Genomic DNA, 12,919 nt, shown 5'->3' on the forward strand with positions numbered 1-12,919 from the left:
GTGAAAGCAATAGTTTCACTAAAGATATATTAGGTGGATAGTATGGTTGTATTTAATATCAAATGAATAATTTGTTATAATAAATATGTAAATTATAATAAATAAATTCCTATAGAAATGTAAATGTCTGAAGAACATTTTTATAAATATTCCTTATATTAAATTCATTTAACTTGTATTTTAATTTAATATAATGTGACTTATAGTATTAAATAAAGATTGGAGATATTTATCTTTTTTTATTTATTACCAAAATGATTAAGATAGAAGAAAGAAACAATAGCATGTGAGAAAACGTTAATTTAAAACGCAAAATTAAGTGGAAATAGAGGGTATGAAATATTAATGTATGTATCCAAGCAGAAACACATGTGGTTATTTTTAGTGGTTAGGTTATATAAACCTTTTAGTAAAAGCGACTTTTAATCATTTGTTAGATGAAGATATATATGTATTTAAATCGGTGTTTATAAGTGATTTAAAAATGATTAATACTGATTTACAAAATATGAAATCACCTAACTTTAAAATAGCTATCAAATACGGGATGAGAGAAAAGGGTAAGCAATGTTATTTTTTACATATTTTTATATTATAATATGTAAGCAATATTTTCTAATTTATTTTAAATTTGATATTAGTACATAAATTTCAAAGTAACACTTCTGTAAAAAGTAATATTTCTCTTTCTAAATGCATTTTTCAAAATTAAAATTATAATTTTCTAATTTACTTAAATTATTTTCAGTTGAAGAAAAAGTTATATATTTTATGATTTAGTATAATCAATTTTGTTCACAGTTTAAGGAAAATATTTACATTGTACATTTGTACATTACATTTACATTACAGATGTTAAATATATTAATAATAATATGGAAATGATTGATAATCATAATAACATAAATATACTTAAAAGGAAGTTAACTCCTAATGAAACTAGAATACATAAAAAACAGAAGAAGGAAAATAGTACAGATTCGTTTGTAGATAATATAAATCAGGACAAATGTAGCAAAGAATTTGATAAGGAAATATTTCAAGGTAATTCATAAACTAAACAATGAAAATTAATTAAAGATATTAAATACATCTTTTTGTCATATATAATGCATATATCTATTTTTATAGATGTAGAAACTAATAAAAAGGATAAAGGTAATAAAGAAGATAAAGAATATTTGAATGGAAAATTCTTAAGAGAAAGCTTGAACTCTACAAATGGTTTAGACATGTTAAGAAAATTTGTAAAAATCTGTAATGAAAATAAAGAAGGAGATTTGGCAGCAGAATATTTAAATGCAGGTGGTAATATTTTTGAAATATTAAAATTATTAAATACTGCTGATAAGAAAGGAACTGGCATTGCTATAACTGTATTTTCTGCAACAAGGATATTATTAATAAAGTAAGTGTTATATTGCCATAACATATAAATGTATTTTTGTTGAAAAGTAAATTATTTCATATGGATTTTATGTTAATTTTTGTTTTTTTATTTAGGATATTAACACAATATCCGCAATATCATACTAGTACAGAAGAGGCATGTCGATATTTGATTAATTCACATTTATCAGTAATTCATGCAATGCTATCTACACAAAGTAATGCAAAACAACAGAAAGTAGTTTTACAATTACTTGCTGCAATAGTTTCATTAGGTGGCAATCTCCCACGTGAATTACTTATTCACTTGTCTTTATCATTGGAGGTTGTTAAATCACTCGTGCAACATACAAAACCTACAGATGATCAGAATACAAGAAATTGTTTTATTCATTTTATCATGGCTTTTTTAATAGAAGGAAACATACCAATCATTAGAACTCTTTTAGATAAGCGTGATTTGCTTTCCAGTATATTCCCTGATTTAATATATGATTCTAAAGATATTGTTGTTTTAATTTTAACTACTCTCAAGACTTACATTCTTCAGAATGCAAATGTTAGCAAGACTATGAAATTACAAATATTTTCAACATCAGTTATTCAAAATCTTTTGTGTCTCTATAATTGGAAAGGTCCAAATAATTGGCCAAAACTTAAAACTCAAAGTTCTGTAACAGATTCACATTTTCTTCTTGAAAAAGAGGTATTTATTAATCAATAATTATAAATATAATTGTATATTAGTACAATAATATATTAATGATTAAATTAATTCCTGAGATCCTCATATTTTTTGTATTAATTTTCATAAAATGTATAGGTGGTTTGCAATGTTGTACACGATTTTTTACTTTTATTGCTAACATCACATCGATATGGTATTATTTTTCACGATCGTACGCTTGGCACTTCACATGTTAAACATAATTATATGATAAACACAATACTTCAAAGTTTAGATCGACCTTGGGAATATGAAAAGCCATCAAATTTAGTAATAAAAATAATAACAGCATGTCCAGACTTAATTAAACCTCAATTTACTCTTTTGGAATCATACATTGCACCCGAAGTTTCACTGAAATGGATTGCAGTAATTAAATTTATAAGAGAGGTAAATAATTTACATATTTCATCCCTTATTTTAATGCTGCGTTTTTTTTTTAATATATCAAATTTAATTACAGATAATACAGTCAGTGGATATAAAAATGTGCATAAAATTATGTTCAACAGAATTAAATATATTGCAATTAACTAGTGCCATAGTATCTTTAATGATACCAGAAGTAATTTTGAAACAAGCAGTTGTGCCATCTTTAACTCATTCTAATGTATCAATAAGGCATGAAGCAATACTCACCCTTATATCTATACTTAATCAAATACAAAAGTATATCACAGATTTGAAAACAGTTTATAATGAAAATAATGATTTCAATATTTTTAGGAATTTTGTAACAGAATTTATAGTAAAGGTACATAAAAAAAAGAAAAATAAATAAATTAGTGAAACTTAATTAGAATAAGAATAAGAATAATTTTATTATGTTAAATTAATACGTTTTTCAGAATGTACCCAATTTAAACATGATATTGAATGTGTGGAATTGTGCTTTTATATCCAATTCAATTGATGGTAGTAGTATCTACAAAGAAAATATTGTAGAACCGAAGAAATATGAACATTTGATAGCTATTTTAAATTTATTGCATATTTATAATGATGTATGTCCAAAATTGTTAGACATATCATCTGACATGGAAACTGAAACATTTTTAGATACATTGAATAAATTAGAAGATATCAGTACCATTGAACTTAATGTTATAAAAGTAAAAGCTATACAGTTCCTAGTTATACTGTACCCTTATGAATTTTCATCACATAAGGTATATAAAATATTATAATTAGTAGTAGATTAATATTTACAAATTTTCTCATATTTATGAATACACATTTTTTTTTTTTTTTTTCAGAAAATGTTTAATAATGCATTATCATTTTTAATATCTATTTTAAACGAAGAAACATCGTCAATTGCATTATGTACAAGAACAACAATCAGAACATTATTGAATGTTACTGGATTATTTGAAGGATGTAGTGATCATTTGGATATTTGGATCAATGGTTTTATAAACCTAAATAATAGGAAAAGAGTAACAAAATGGTTCATTCGTATAATAAAGGAAACTGTACAAAATATTGAAAGATATGTAAATGAAATAATTAAAACTGAAGAAAGTATTGATCATGAATTGGTTCATACTGGCAAATTACAAAACATATTCAGTGGTAAAATTTGATTTATTTGTTAAATGCATTAATATACTATATAAAATTATTTCTTCTTTTGTATTTTGCAGAATTGATTAATAAGCCTGCCATTTACGAAAATTTAGAAAGTAATATTTTACCTATGCAACGATTCACATCAATATCACCTCTTTTATGTTGCATGTTACATAAAATGAAGGAAGATTTAGATTCTTCAATTTTATCTTATTTGTCTTACATTTTAATACATACATTACATTATCAAGTAATGCCCCAATGTTTGATATATTTAACTAAAGATATAGAAAAATTACCAGTAAAAGAATATTTCCTGAGTTGGTTAGATGGTAACCAACTTGTTTCTATTAAAAAAATAGTTCCCACAATGACTTTATTATGTAAAATAAATTCAGTATTTTTAACTAATGCTAAAATACAATTGGATGAAATATTTGATGGTAATAATGTAGTTACTTTTCATTATAACAATGAGAATATGATTATCCATCATTCTTTATCAACATATGAAATTATATATTTGTTTAAAATGACTACATTCTACTTACTTCAATTTACTAAAAAACATGTTTTAACGAAGATACAGTATGATAATTACAAAACTTTTTTAATATCATTATTATATATTTCAAAAAATAATCTAGATAGCTCTACTCTTTTGGAAGAATGTGTAAAGTCGATTTCTACACATCCTATTGTTTTGCATTATTTTTCTCCATTTCATCAGAAAAGTAAAAGTGTCTCAAGGAGTATGATAACTGACATAATTATTGATGTTTGTAATACAATAATTGATTTGTGTAAAGGATTTAATATTAGAAAATTATTTGTTCATTTTAAAAATAAGTTATTTATGAAGCTATATAAAATGATGGATAAAAACCAAAAAAATGTGACAATAAATTTTGACACGATTATTACATTGTTAGAGATATTAAAACCATCATCAAAAGATGTTACATACTTATTAAAGAGATTAATGAAATTAGAAGATAACATGTTTATTTCAAGCAATGAAAAAAGTTTATCAATATATGGGCATTTAGTTCCAACATTTTTAAAAATCACTAATAGTAATGAAATGAAATCTGAAAGGAGTGTATTTTTTGAATTAGATGAAAAATTTGTTAGAGATTTTTGTTTGCACCTGATTTTCTTGAAATCAAATTTAATTAGAAACTTTGAATTGTGGGAAGCAACATTACATGAGTTTCTTTTAAACTTTTCATTCAATATTGGTGGCATTGATGAAAGTAAGTTATTTTTATTAAAGTTTTATGTAGATATATTATTTTCGTAGCTTATGTTTTATCACACTCTTATAATTTATATATTTGTAGGTATTTTCACATCATTATTATCCACGAAAATTACAGATGCAACAATAAATTTAATTTCATTTCTAATTAGAAGAAATGTAAAATTTATTCCCATTTTTATGAAATGTATAGTAAAACCAAAGAATATGATGAAAAATGGCAATAATATATTACAAATAGTTTCAAGTAACTTGAATTTTAAATGGAATCAAAAGTTTTTAGAACATTTGAGAAAATGCTATGAAGCCGAAATTTCATCTTACTTATGTAATCCAAAAAATGCTGAACCTTGGATAGAAGAAAATATTATTGCAATTTCTTATTTAATTAAAACAACATTTAATTTTAAAACATGTGATGGTATATGTAATATTATTTTACAAACTTGCCATAAACTAGATGTGGTATCTATTAACTATATTAAACTTGTTCAAAGTATATACAACAAAGCTGCTGCCTTGGAAACAGAGAGTGAAAAATATATTATGAATTTGATTCAAGTACTACTTCACATAATCACTGTCACTTTAAAAAAGGAACCTAAAAATTTTCAGAAGCTTTGTATTCTTTGTGAAGCATTGAATAATAAAATTAAATATTTAAAAGACAGAAAAAACGTTTCCGAATTTGAGAAATTAAGTACTATTCATTCATGGTCACAGTTAACTCGAATTTCTTTAAAGTTTGGTCTCGATAGATTAAAATGCAATGAAGAAGTACCCATATTAAAAATTTTAAGTACTTTATGTGATATTGCATATAAAAATAACAGTAACAATGCATATGTCAAAACTTTATTTGAAATGGCAACTTCTCATTCTGAATTTATTAACATTATGCTAGGTTCATCAAATACTAAAAGTATGTATGTAATAGTGATTATGTAATTATGTTATGGAATAATTTATTTATTTTATTTTTTAGGAGATTTAGTGGAATTGTTATGGATTCTCATGCAAAAAAATAAAGTAGTTGTGACATTAAAGCATATACCCGTTTATTTAGCAGCATACAATGCTACTTTAGCTGAAGTTGATCAATACATTTTATTTGTAAGAATACAAGTCATATCAACAAATTTTATATCAGTTTATAGAATTAATATATAGATTAATTTCAGATTTTGCAATATTACGAAAGTAATAATATTAACATTTGTGAGTATCGGCCGTATGTGTGGGGAAATGTGGCGGCAGTATATTACAATGTAAAAGGTGAAACGCACACAACTTTATGGAGACAACCATCTATTATTCAAGTTCTAAATTTATTTGAAGAGAATATAGTAAACAATACTATAAAGAAATACCCTATTGATAGAGCTTTGAAGGTGATTACATTTGACTATTGAAAATATTTGAAAATTTATGTAATATGTTTAAAGAATTTATTTCTATTTTTATTCTATGTAACAATATAAAACAATATTAATTTGTTTATTTTTTATAGAGTGATGAATTATTTAGAGCAAGTGATGTTTACGATCCGGCATTTTATTTACCATTATTATATTTCTTATTATCGGAAAATAATGTTGTACCATGTCATAAAGTTGCCCAAAGTGGTGCATTAGCATTAACACTTGTTGCATGTAGCAGCACGCATTGTGAAGTTCGGATGATAGCTTATACGATCATTACGAGATACTATACTCATTTGGAAGCTTCTAGGTATTTTACAGAAAAAAAGATTTAAAAAAAGTGAAAGTAATAATAGTAATGATTATAATAATAATTTGATGTTTTATTAAATATATAATTGATATATACGTATTAGAGTGTCTGTTGGTATAGTGGGAAGTACCGCAGATATTAATTCTATGCACTAAAATGAGAAACGAAGTTCACATAAATATATGCCCGATATGATTTTGTTTCCAAGTTTCAGCTTATTTTGTATTGCAATAATTCTGCCTGCGTATAAAATACGTACAATATAAATATTGACTTAATGTCATTATGAGGTCAGATGACTTTGTAAATAATATTCGGTAATTACTATATTAATGTAGATAATATCAATTTTTGTAGGAAATACAAAATGAGTTATTCAAATGTTGACATAGCTGATATGCACCTAATTTGCATTTGTAATTCGTAAAGATATCTTTTGTAGTACAGTAATGCTTGGTTAAATTACAGCACAATATGTTCGGTTAAATTACAATGGATCATCCCCACTCTTCTCCCACCACTCAGTGTCTTGAGTTCAGTGAAACCTTGTATGGTTGGCTAGGAGAGAGATTCAGTAAAACGGAAGGAGAGGAGATGGATACAGCAGAAAGATGTACTGCTATTTAAAAAAGTAAATATGCAGTGCAGAAAATTTTCTGTTTAGGAATCTTTATCTTAATTTTTTGAAAATAATGTCACTGTATTGTTGGGATTCTTCCTATTAAAACGAGTCCAAACATTGCATAAATCGAATTATATTGTTATGTTATTACATATTATTTTGCTGTCTACATCAAGTTAATTATTATAATGAAAATTAATCTAATTTATATCTTGTATGGATTTATTTTAATCGAAAAACTATCAATATGCTGCCCTTACTCTCAAGTTTTTGCAATTTAACCGAATATTACTGGGTAAAATTATTGAACTATTACAACTTTACTGATTTTGTTATCCTTGAAATATGTTCTAAAAAGCGTTAGTCCGAACAACTTTTTCCTTTGAAAAGATTTGCAGTCGGTCATATTTTGTTGCTTCAAGAAGTAGCTGCTATAATCTGCCTATAGACAGATATCAATGATTCATGCAATTTAATATACAAATACAGCGTAAGCTATGCAGTTCGCCGCATAAATGCACATGTATGAATAAAACTACAAATATATTAATAACAATCATTTCTTGCCAATATTTTAGAAACTAAGGCTGACTGTCAATTTTTACAAAGGAGGTTGTTTGAAATAATGCCATTTACAGAATATGTAAAAATCACCAAAATCAGTGAGGTCGTAGCAGTTTGATAAATTTACCCATTACTGTATATATTACAATACTGAGTACTATTTATAAATCTGTCTGACTTTATGATGATACTGAACTAATATTTATGTTCTATTCATCTTATATGCGGAAATGATTATTACAAGACAAAATAAGCAGATACTTGAATACAAAGTCATATCGGACATATATTTATATAAATTTCCTTTTTTATTTTAGTACATAGAATCCATACCTTTGGTACTATTACCATAGCAACGGACACGCTGTATATGTGCACACACACGCATGTATGTATATATATTAATATACTTTTCTTCTCTGTTTCATATGTAGCTCAAAAACAAAGTTATTGTGGATGCGATTGATAGATGCATTGCGTTATGGTATTGTATCACAGCAGTCAGAACTTAATGACGTACGCCTAAACTGTATGGTTTCTACATTTTTGGCAAGAACGTCTTTAATAGCTACACAGCCATTGAATCCTCTTTATACAGCTCTACAAATGTTTTTGATGGCTAAACCAGCATTAGATATAAATACAATACCTGAATTATTACAATTCCTTTACAGTTCTGATATGCAGTATATAACATACAGACATTGGATCTTGGAAAATATTCGCGATAGTATGAAAACAGAGACTGAAGTGGACATAGCGTTTAAATGCGTTTTGTTTAAAATGCTTTTAGATTTTTATATTTCTACTCTTTCAGATTCACATACGAAAGTAAGATTTAAACATTGAAAAAATAATTAATTTTTTAAAATTTATCTAATCAATTTTTATTTCAGAAACTTATATTAGAAATCCTTAATGCTACATTAAAGATTAGGAAAGCCTCTATACTTTTTATCGAGAACTATGGACTATTTCCGTGGTTATTAGAGATTACAAACAATTTGCAGCAACATGAAGTACAGCATACTGAAGTTATAGTGAAAATAATGGACAAACTGTTAAATAGTGTTCTACATATAAAAGGAGATATTATTCCTTATAAATTAATGATTTTAAATGTTGTATTATGCCTAAAGTCTCACTTAGTAAAAGATATTAGAATTAAGATCATTACTTTATACATCAACATTTTGCAAAAATTAATTCTCTCGAAATCTATGAAAATAGTTATTACTAAAGAATGCATATTAGAAATTCTTGAATTTTCTAAAAAGATATTAGACAATTTAGAGGAATGTGATGACATGTTACGTTTTGGTTGTAAATATGTGATTAAGGCGGATTGTTCAGAAAATGATGATGAAATTCAAATAGCTAGAAATAGTTTAAGGACATTAGTATGGACATGGTGTAGTCACGAAGCAAATTGACGTGTTATTTTGATACTTTAATAAATATTGTACTATATTTCCTTTGTAAGCTTATGTTTCGTAAATGTTTAAACGGTTAATAAATATGAAAGAAGGAACTTTTGCAATTATACGGTATATTTATTTCGTACATTTAAATTTTGTCTCTTATGATAACGATAATTTATGATCACAAATATGTAAAATTTAAGAACTTCTTGGATAAAATGTATGTACGAAAACGTCTGCCTCTGGATTGTTATATTCACCAAGATGGTGTCGCAATACTAACGTTACTCGAATGATATCTAGTTGCCCAGAACATATTTCACCATTATAGTATATTATCATTTTTGGCAATACATGATCGTTATTTCGTAAATCTCGTCGTGAGAATAATATCGATTGAGATATCGTGCCATTATTTAATTTTGCCATTGCTCGTTGTGCTTTCTCGTGACTTAAAGCGAGATGGGCAATATTATTTTGATCGACTCTGGATAAAAAACCCGATTTTCTACTTTTCGTTATTCGCGAATAATTCTGGACGTTGTCCATCGGATTCGTAGCATCTCTACAGAATGCATGTCCTCTTGGATGCCCATACTCGCTACATGCGTGACATAAAACATTTTGCGAGTTATCAAGAATGATACCCGCTGCTCTAGGTGAAGTACCAATATATCGAGCGCCACCGATCATTAGCGATGTTTTATTACTATTATTATTTGAGAATATCAATTTATCAATTTGATCAATTAAATATTCGGTATTATTCATTAGAAAATCAATGGTGTTTGCTCTTAGATGGTTGGTACCTATTCCAATTTGAATAGCAATCGCTGTGAATAAACACGAATTTAAATCGAGTTCAACATTAATAGGATCTTTGTCGCTTAATAACGTCCAGTGTCCTATAAGATTTGATGTTTGTTCGTGATATTCAATATCGATAGAATTTTCATCAGAACTTTTGTCTGTTCGATTATTTATTGTTTGATACAGGCAACCTTTCGATCGCCATACTCGAATAGGTTTTCCTATTATAACACTTAGCGCGTTTATATAAATTAAATTTGCTGGACCGTAATTTTTCAAATCGTTAATCAAATGTTTGGCTAATTTCACCTTCCATAAATGCTTGTCTTTCATATTCATATCTATTACTCGATTTTCCATAATTTTTGCGTATTTTTCTGTCTCGCGGTTGTTGATCCTGCGAATTCACGACTATAACGATACTTTTTATAATTTTTAGCAATTGTTGTTCGTGTTTTACTTGGGCATTTTTATTTTCTATTAAAGCAACAGTTAATAACATTAATTGTAATACAAAGAGGGAAAGTACAAGTATCAAATAAATACATAAGTAACGAGACGAGGAAGTTATTTAAATAATATACAACGGATTTTCATTTATAGAAAATATATTAACGTTAATGTAAGGAATGTTAATGTAATTACAAATATTAATGTATAAGCATATAAGAGGATACGTTTATAATGGTAAAGATAAGAAGGACTATAATACCAAGAGGTACCTTAATTGAAAAAAGATCGCATCTCGGACATTTGAGTTTTATATAAATTTCTTAGATCGAATACTGGAATTTTGAAGTTGGTGTTACATATTTTTGCCTACAGTTACATTTCAAATTTTAGCTTTAGCTTTTATCCATAACATTTCGCATAGATGTTTCGCTATGCTCTATGTTCATTTCTTTTCCTATTTTTTGCTGATTTCATTTGATACACAATTTATTATCGAAGTATCTCTATTACTTATGATTATTCTGATCGTTGACAAACGTTAAATTCAATATCAAATTTTTAAAATCGTTATGCAGAAAATTCTTCGAGTAATTTTTCAAGAAATAAGTCATATATGCATACGAGTATCTAATTGTGTCGTATTAAAACATTAACGCGTTTACGATCGTTCGAACTTTCTTCGAAACGATACAATCAAGGTTAAACATTTATTGCTTAGTCATTCAATCACACTAGAGCATCAGTAATTTGAAGAGGATAAAGGATAATTCAGTCAGATAAATCGCTAATAATAGACGGGAATAATGCGGGAAGGTATCGAACACGATCAATAGTGTTATGCGAAGAAATGAAGAAACATCGAAGAATTTCCGTTCACATGTTTCAGTCTAAAAATCTAATTTTCGAAATAGAGTATAATTGGAACAGTTGGCAAATTCACTATGACACGAGATCTTCTTTGTAAATTTAATCGTTTATCGATAATTCCATACACCATGCTGCCCCACTGATATTTTTTCCCTGATCGTTTGAACAGGATTCAACGATTGCCATTGCGCTGATAAACGCGAGTTCAGAAAGTCACAAACGCGACTGGAAGCTGACCGTAAGCATCGATGTAAAGCACGGCGGCAGAAGCGGAAAGTACGAGCGGATCGGTTCCCAGTTTGCATTTATTGCGGCTAACGTCTCGCTTGAGAGGCGTGCTCCAGAGAGAGAAATCGTTTGCCGACCGAACAGAAAAAGAGGGTTTAAGGGCCAGGAGAAAAAGGAAACCGTTCGTAGCGGTTGGAAATAAGCGGGGAATCGAAAGGCAGAAGGGAGTGAGACACAGGTGTGGTGGGGATCCTCTGGATCCTTGTTCGATCCGCTTTCGTTGCTCCATACCACGATCCATGGATCAGTCTTGGTGCAACCGTCCCTTCGAGCTGGTTGCCGTCGCCGTGCTTCTTGCCGTATTGCTGCGGTCGATTTAAATGTTTCGTGCTGCTATTTGCTCATTTCTATCTTCGAACGAAACGGTATGAGCTGGTTTTTGCTCCAGTCGTCTTGTGTTTTTCCGTCACATGCCAGGCGATTGCTGCGTTTGCTCGCACAAACGCTTTGGTAACGGTTGTTGTTGTAAATACTCTAATACACTTTGTGCGTGCGTACGTGTATGTGCATATGTGCGTGTCCTGCGGTGGAGCAACCGTCGAAATGGTTGATCATTGGCAAAAGTGATCCGTGTTCGAGCGTCTGTTGCGCGTTATCCGATTTGGATGTTCGGTGATTTGAATGCTCTGTTAAGCGGTGTTCTTCTTTATTCTATAGCACCTACACAAGTTTGCAGCAGTGAAAACATTTCGATTTGGTTTCGTTGCATTGTTTGGAGTTTCGTTTGCTTCGCGGAGTTGAATCCTACGAAGGGGAAGCTAAGAATATAAATTAATTGATATTCGCGATTGTTCGTGATATTTCGATATTTACGAAAGATAGTTATTCGTTCGAAATAATTTGAACATGTCTGGCTAGACGTGATTGCGGTGAATTTGATCTTTGTAAGTATATAGATATCGCAAATATCGTCGCGGGCTAATAAAATTGAATGATATATTTGTAACATGTCATTCACGACTTCTTCAATGCTATAAAAGTCTTTAAAATTTGTTTTCATCGTGGCTGAATTTCATTCGAATGAAATCGATTCTTCCTTTCTCGATTCCAGCTCTGTCGTTTATCCCATATTTTCTTGAAATTTCGGTATTATAAAATCCTCGTATATTCGAGCTGAAAAATAAAAAGAAACTTTAGTTAATGTACAATGTTGATTACTTTTTATCGTAAAAGTATTCGCGTAACGTTCCTTTAGCGTTATTTTAAAGAGT

General features: G+C 28.3%; 2 protein-coding genes across 2 annotated transcripts; one reads left to right on the forward strand and one right to left on the reverse strand.

Annotated features, from left to right (window-relative positions):
• The first annotated feature begins 484 nt into the window (after nucleotides 1-484).
• On the forward strand, nucleotides 485-9,302 carry LOC108545660 (nucleolar pre-ribosomal-associated protein 1). Its single transcript, XM_017897385.1, has 15 exons — nucleotides 485-560; nucleotides 853-1,044; nucleotides 1,138-1,408; nucleotides 1,504-2,095; nucleotides 2,213-2,506; nucleotides 2,580-2,870; nucleotides 2,965-3,285; nucleotides 3,373-3,691; nucleotides 3,763-4,944; nucleotides 5,032-5,871; nucleotides 5,935-6,062; nucleotides 6,131-6,340; nucleotides 6,460-6,680; nucleotides 8,304-8,700; nucleotides 8,766-9,302. Exons 1-15 carry the CDS (start codon nucleotides 485-487, stop codon nucleotides 9,300-9,302), a joined length of 5,871 nt encoding a protein of 1,956 aa, XP_017752874.1.
• Nucleotides 9,303-9,488: 186 nt separating this feature from the next.
• On the reverse strand, nucleotides 9,489-10,602 carry LOC108545661 (uncharacterized). Its single transcript, XM_017897386.1, is given in 2 exon segments — nucleotides 9,489-10,437; nucleotides 10,439-10,602. Coding segments are annotated over 2 exon segments (1,113 nt in total).
• Nucleotides 10,603-12,919: the final 2,317 nt, after the last annotated feature.

The sequence above is a fragment of the Eufriesea mexicana genome, unplaced genomic scaffold (assembly GCF_001483705.2).
Source record: "Eufriesea mexicana isolate 0111107269 unplaced genomic scaffold, ASM148370v2 scaffold492, whole genome shotgun sequence".
Classification (NCBI taxonomy): domain Eukaryota; kingdom Metazoa; phylum Arthropoda; class Insecta; order Hymenoptera; family Apidae; genus Eufriesea; species Eufriesea mexicana.

Coding starts and splice junctions, on each gene's coding strand:
- LOC108545660 (XM_017897385.1), top strand. CDS start 485: ATGATTAATACTGATTTACAAAATATGAAATCACCTAACTTTAAAATA. Junction 2,096..2,212: donor ATTTTCTTCTTGAAAAAGAG/GTATTTATTAAT, acceptor TAAAATGTATAG/GTGGTTTGCAATGTTGTACA. Junction 8,701..8,765: donor TTTCAGATTCACATACGAAA/GTAAGATTTAAA, acceptor TTTTTATTTCAG/AAACTTATATTAGAAATCCT.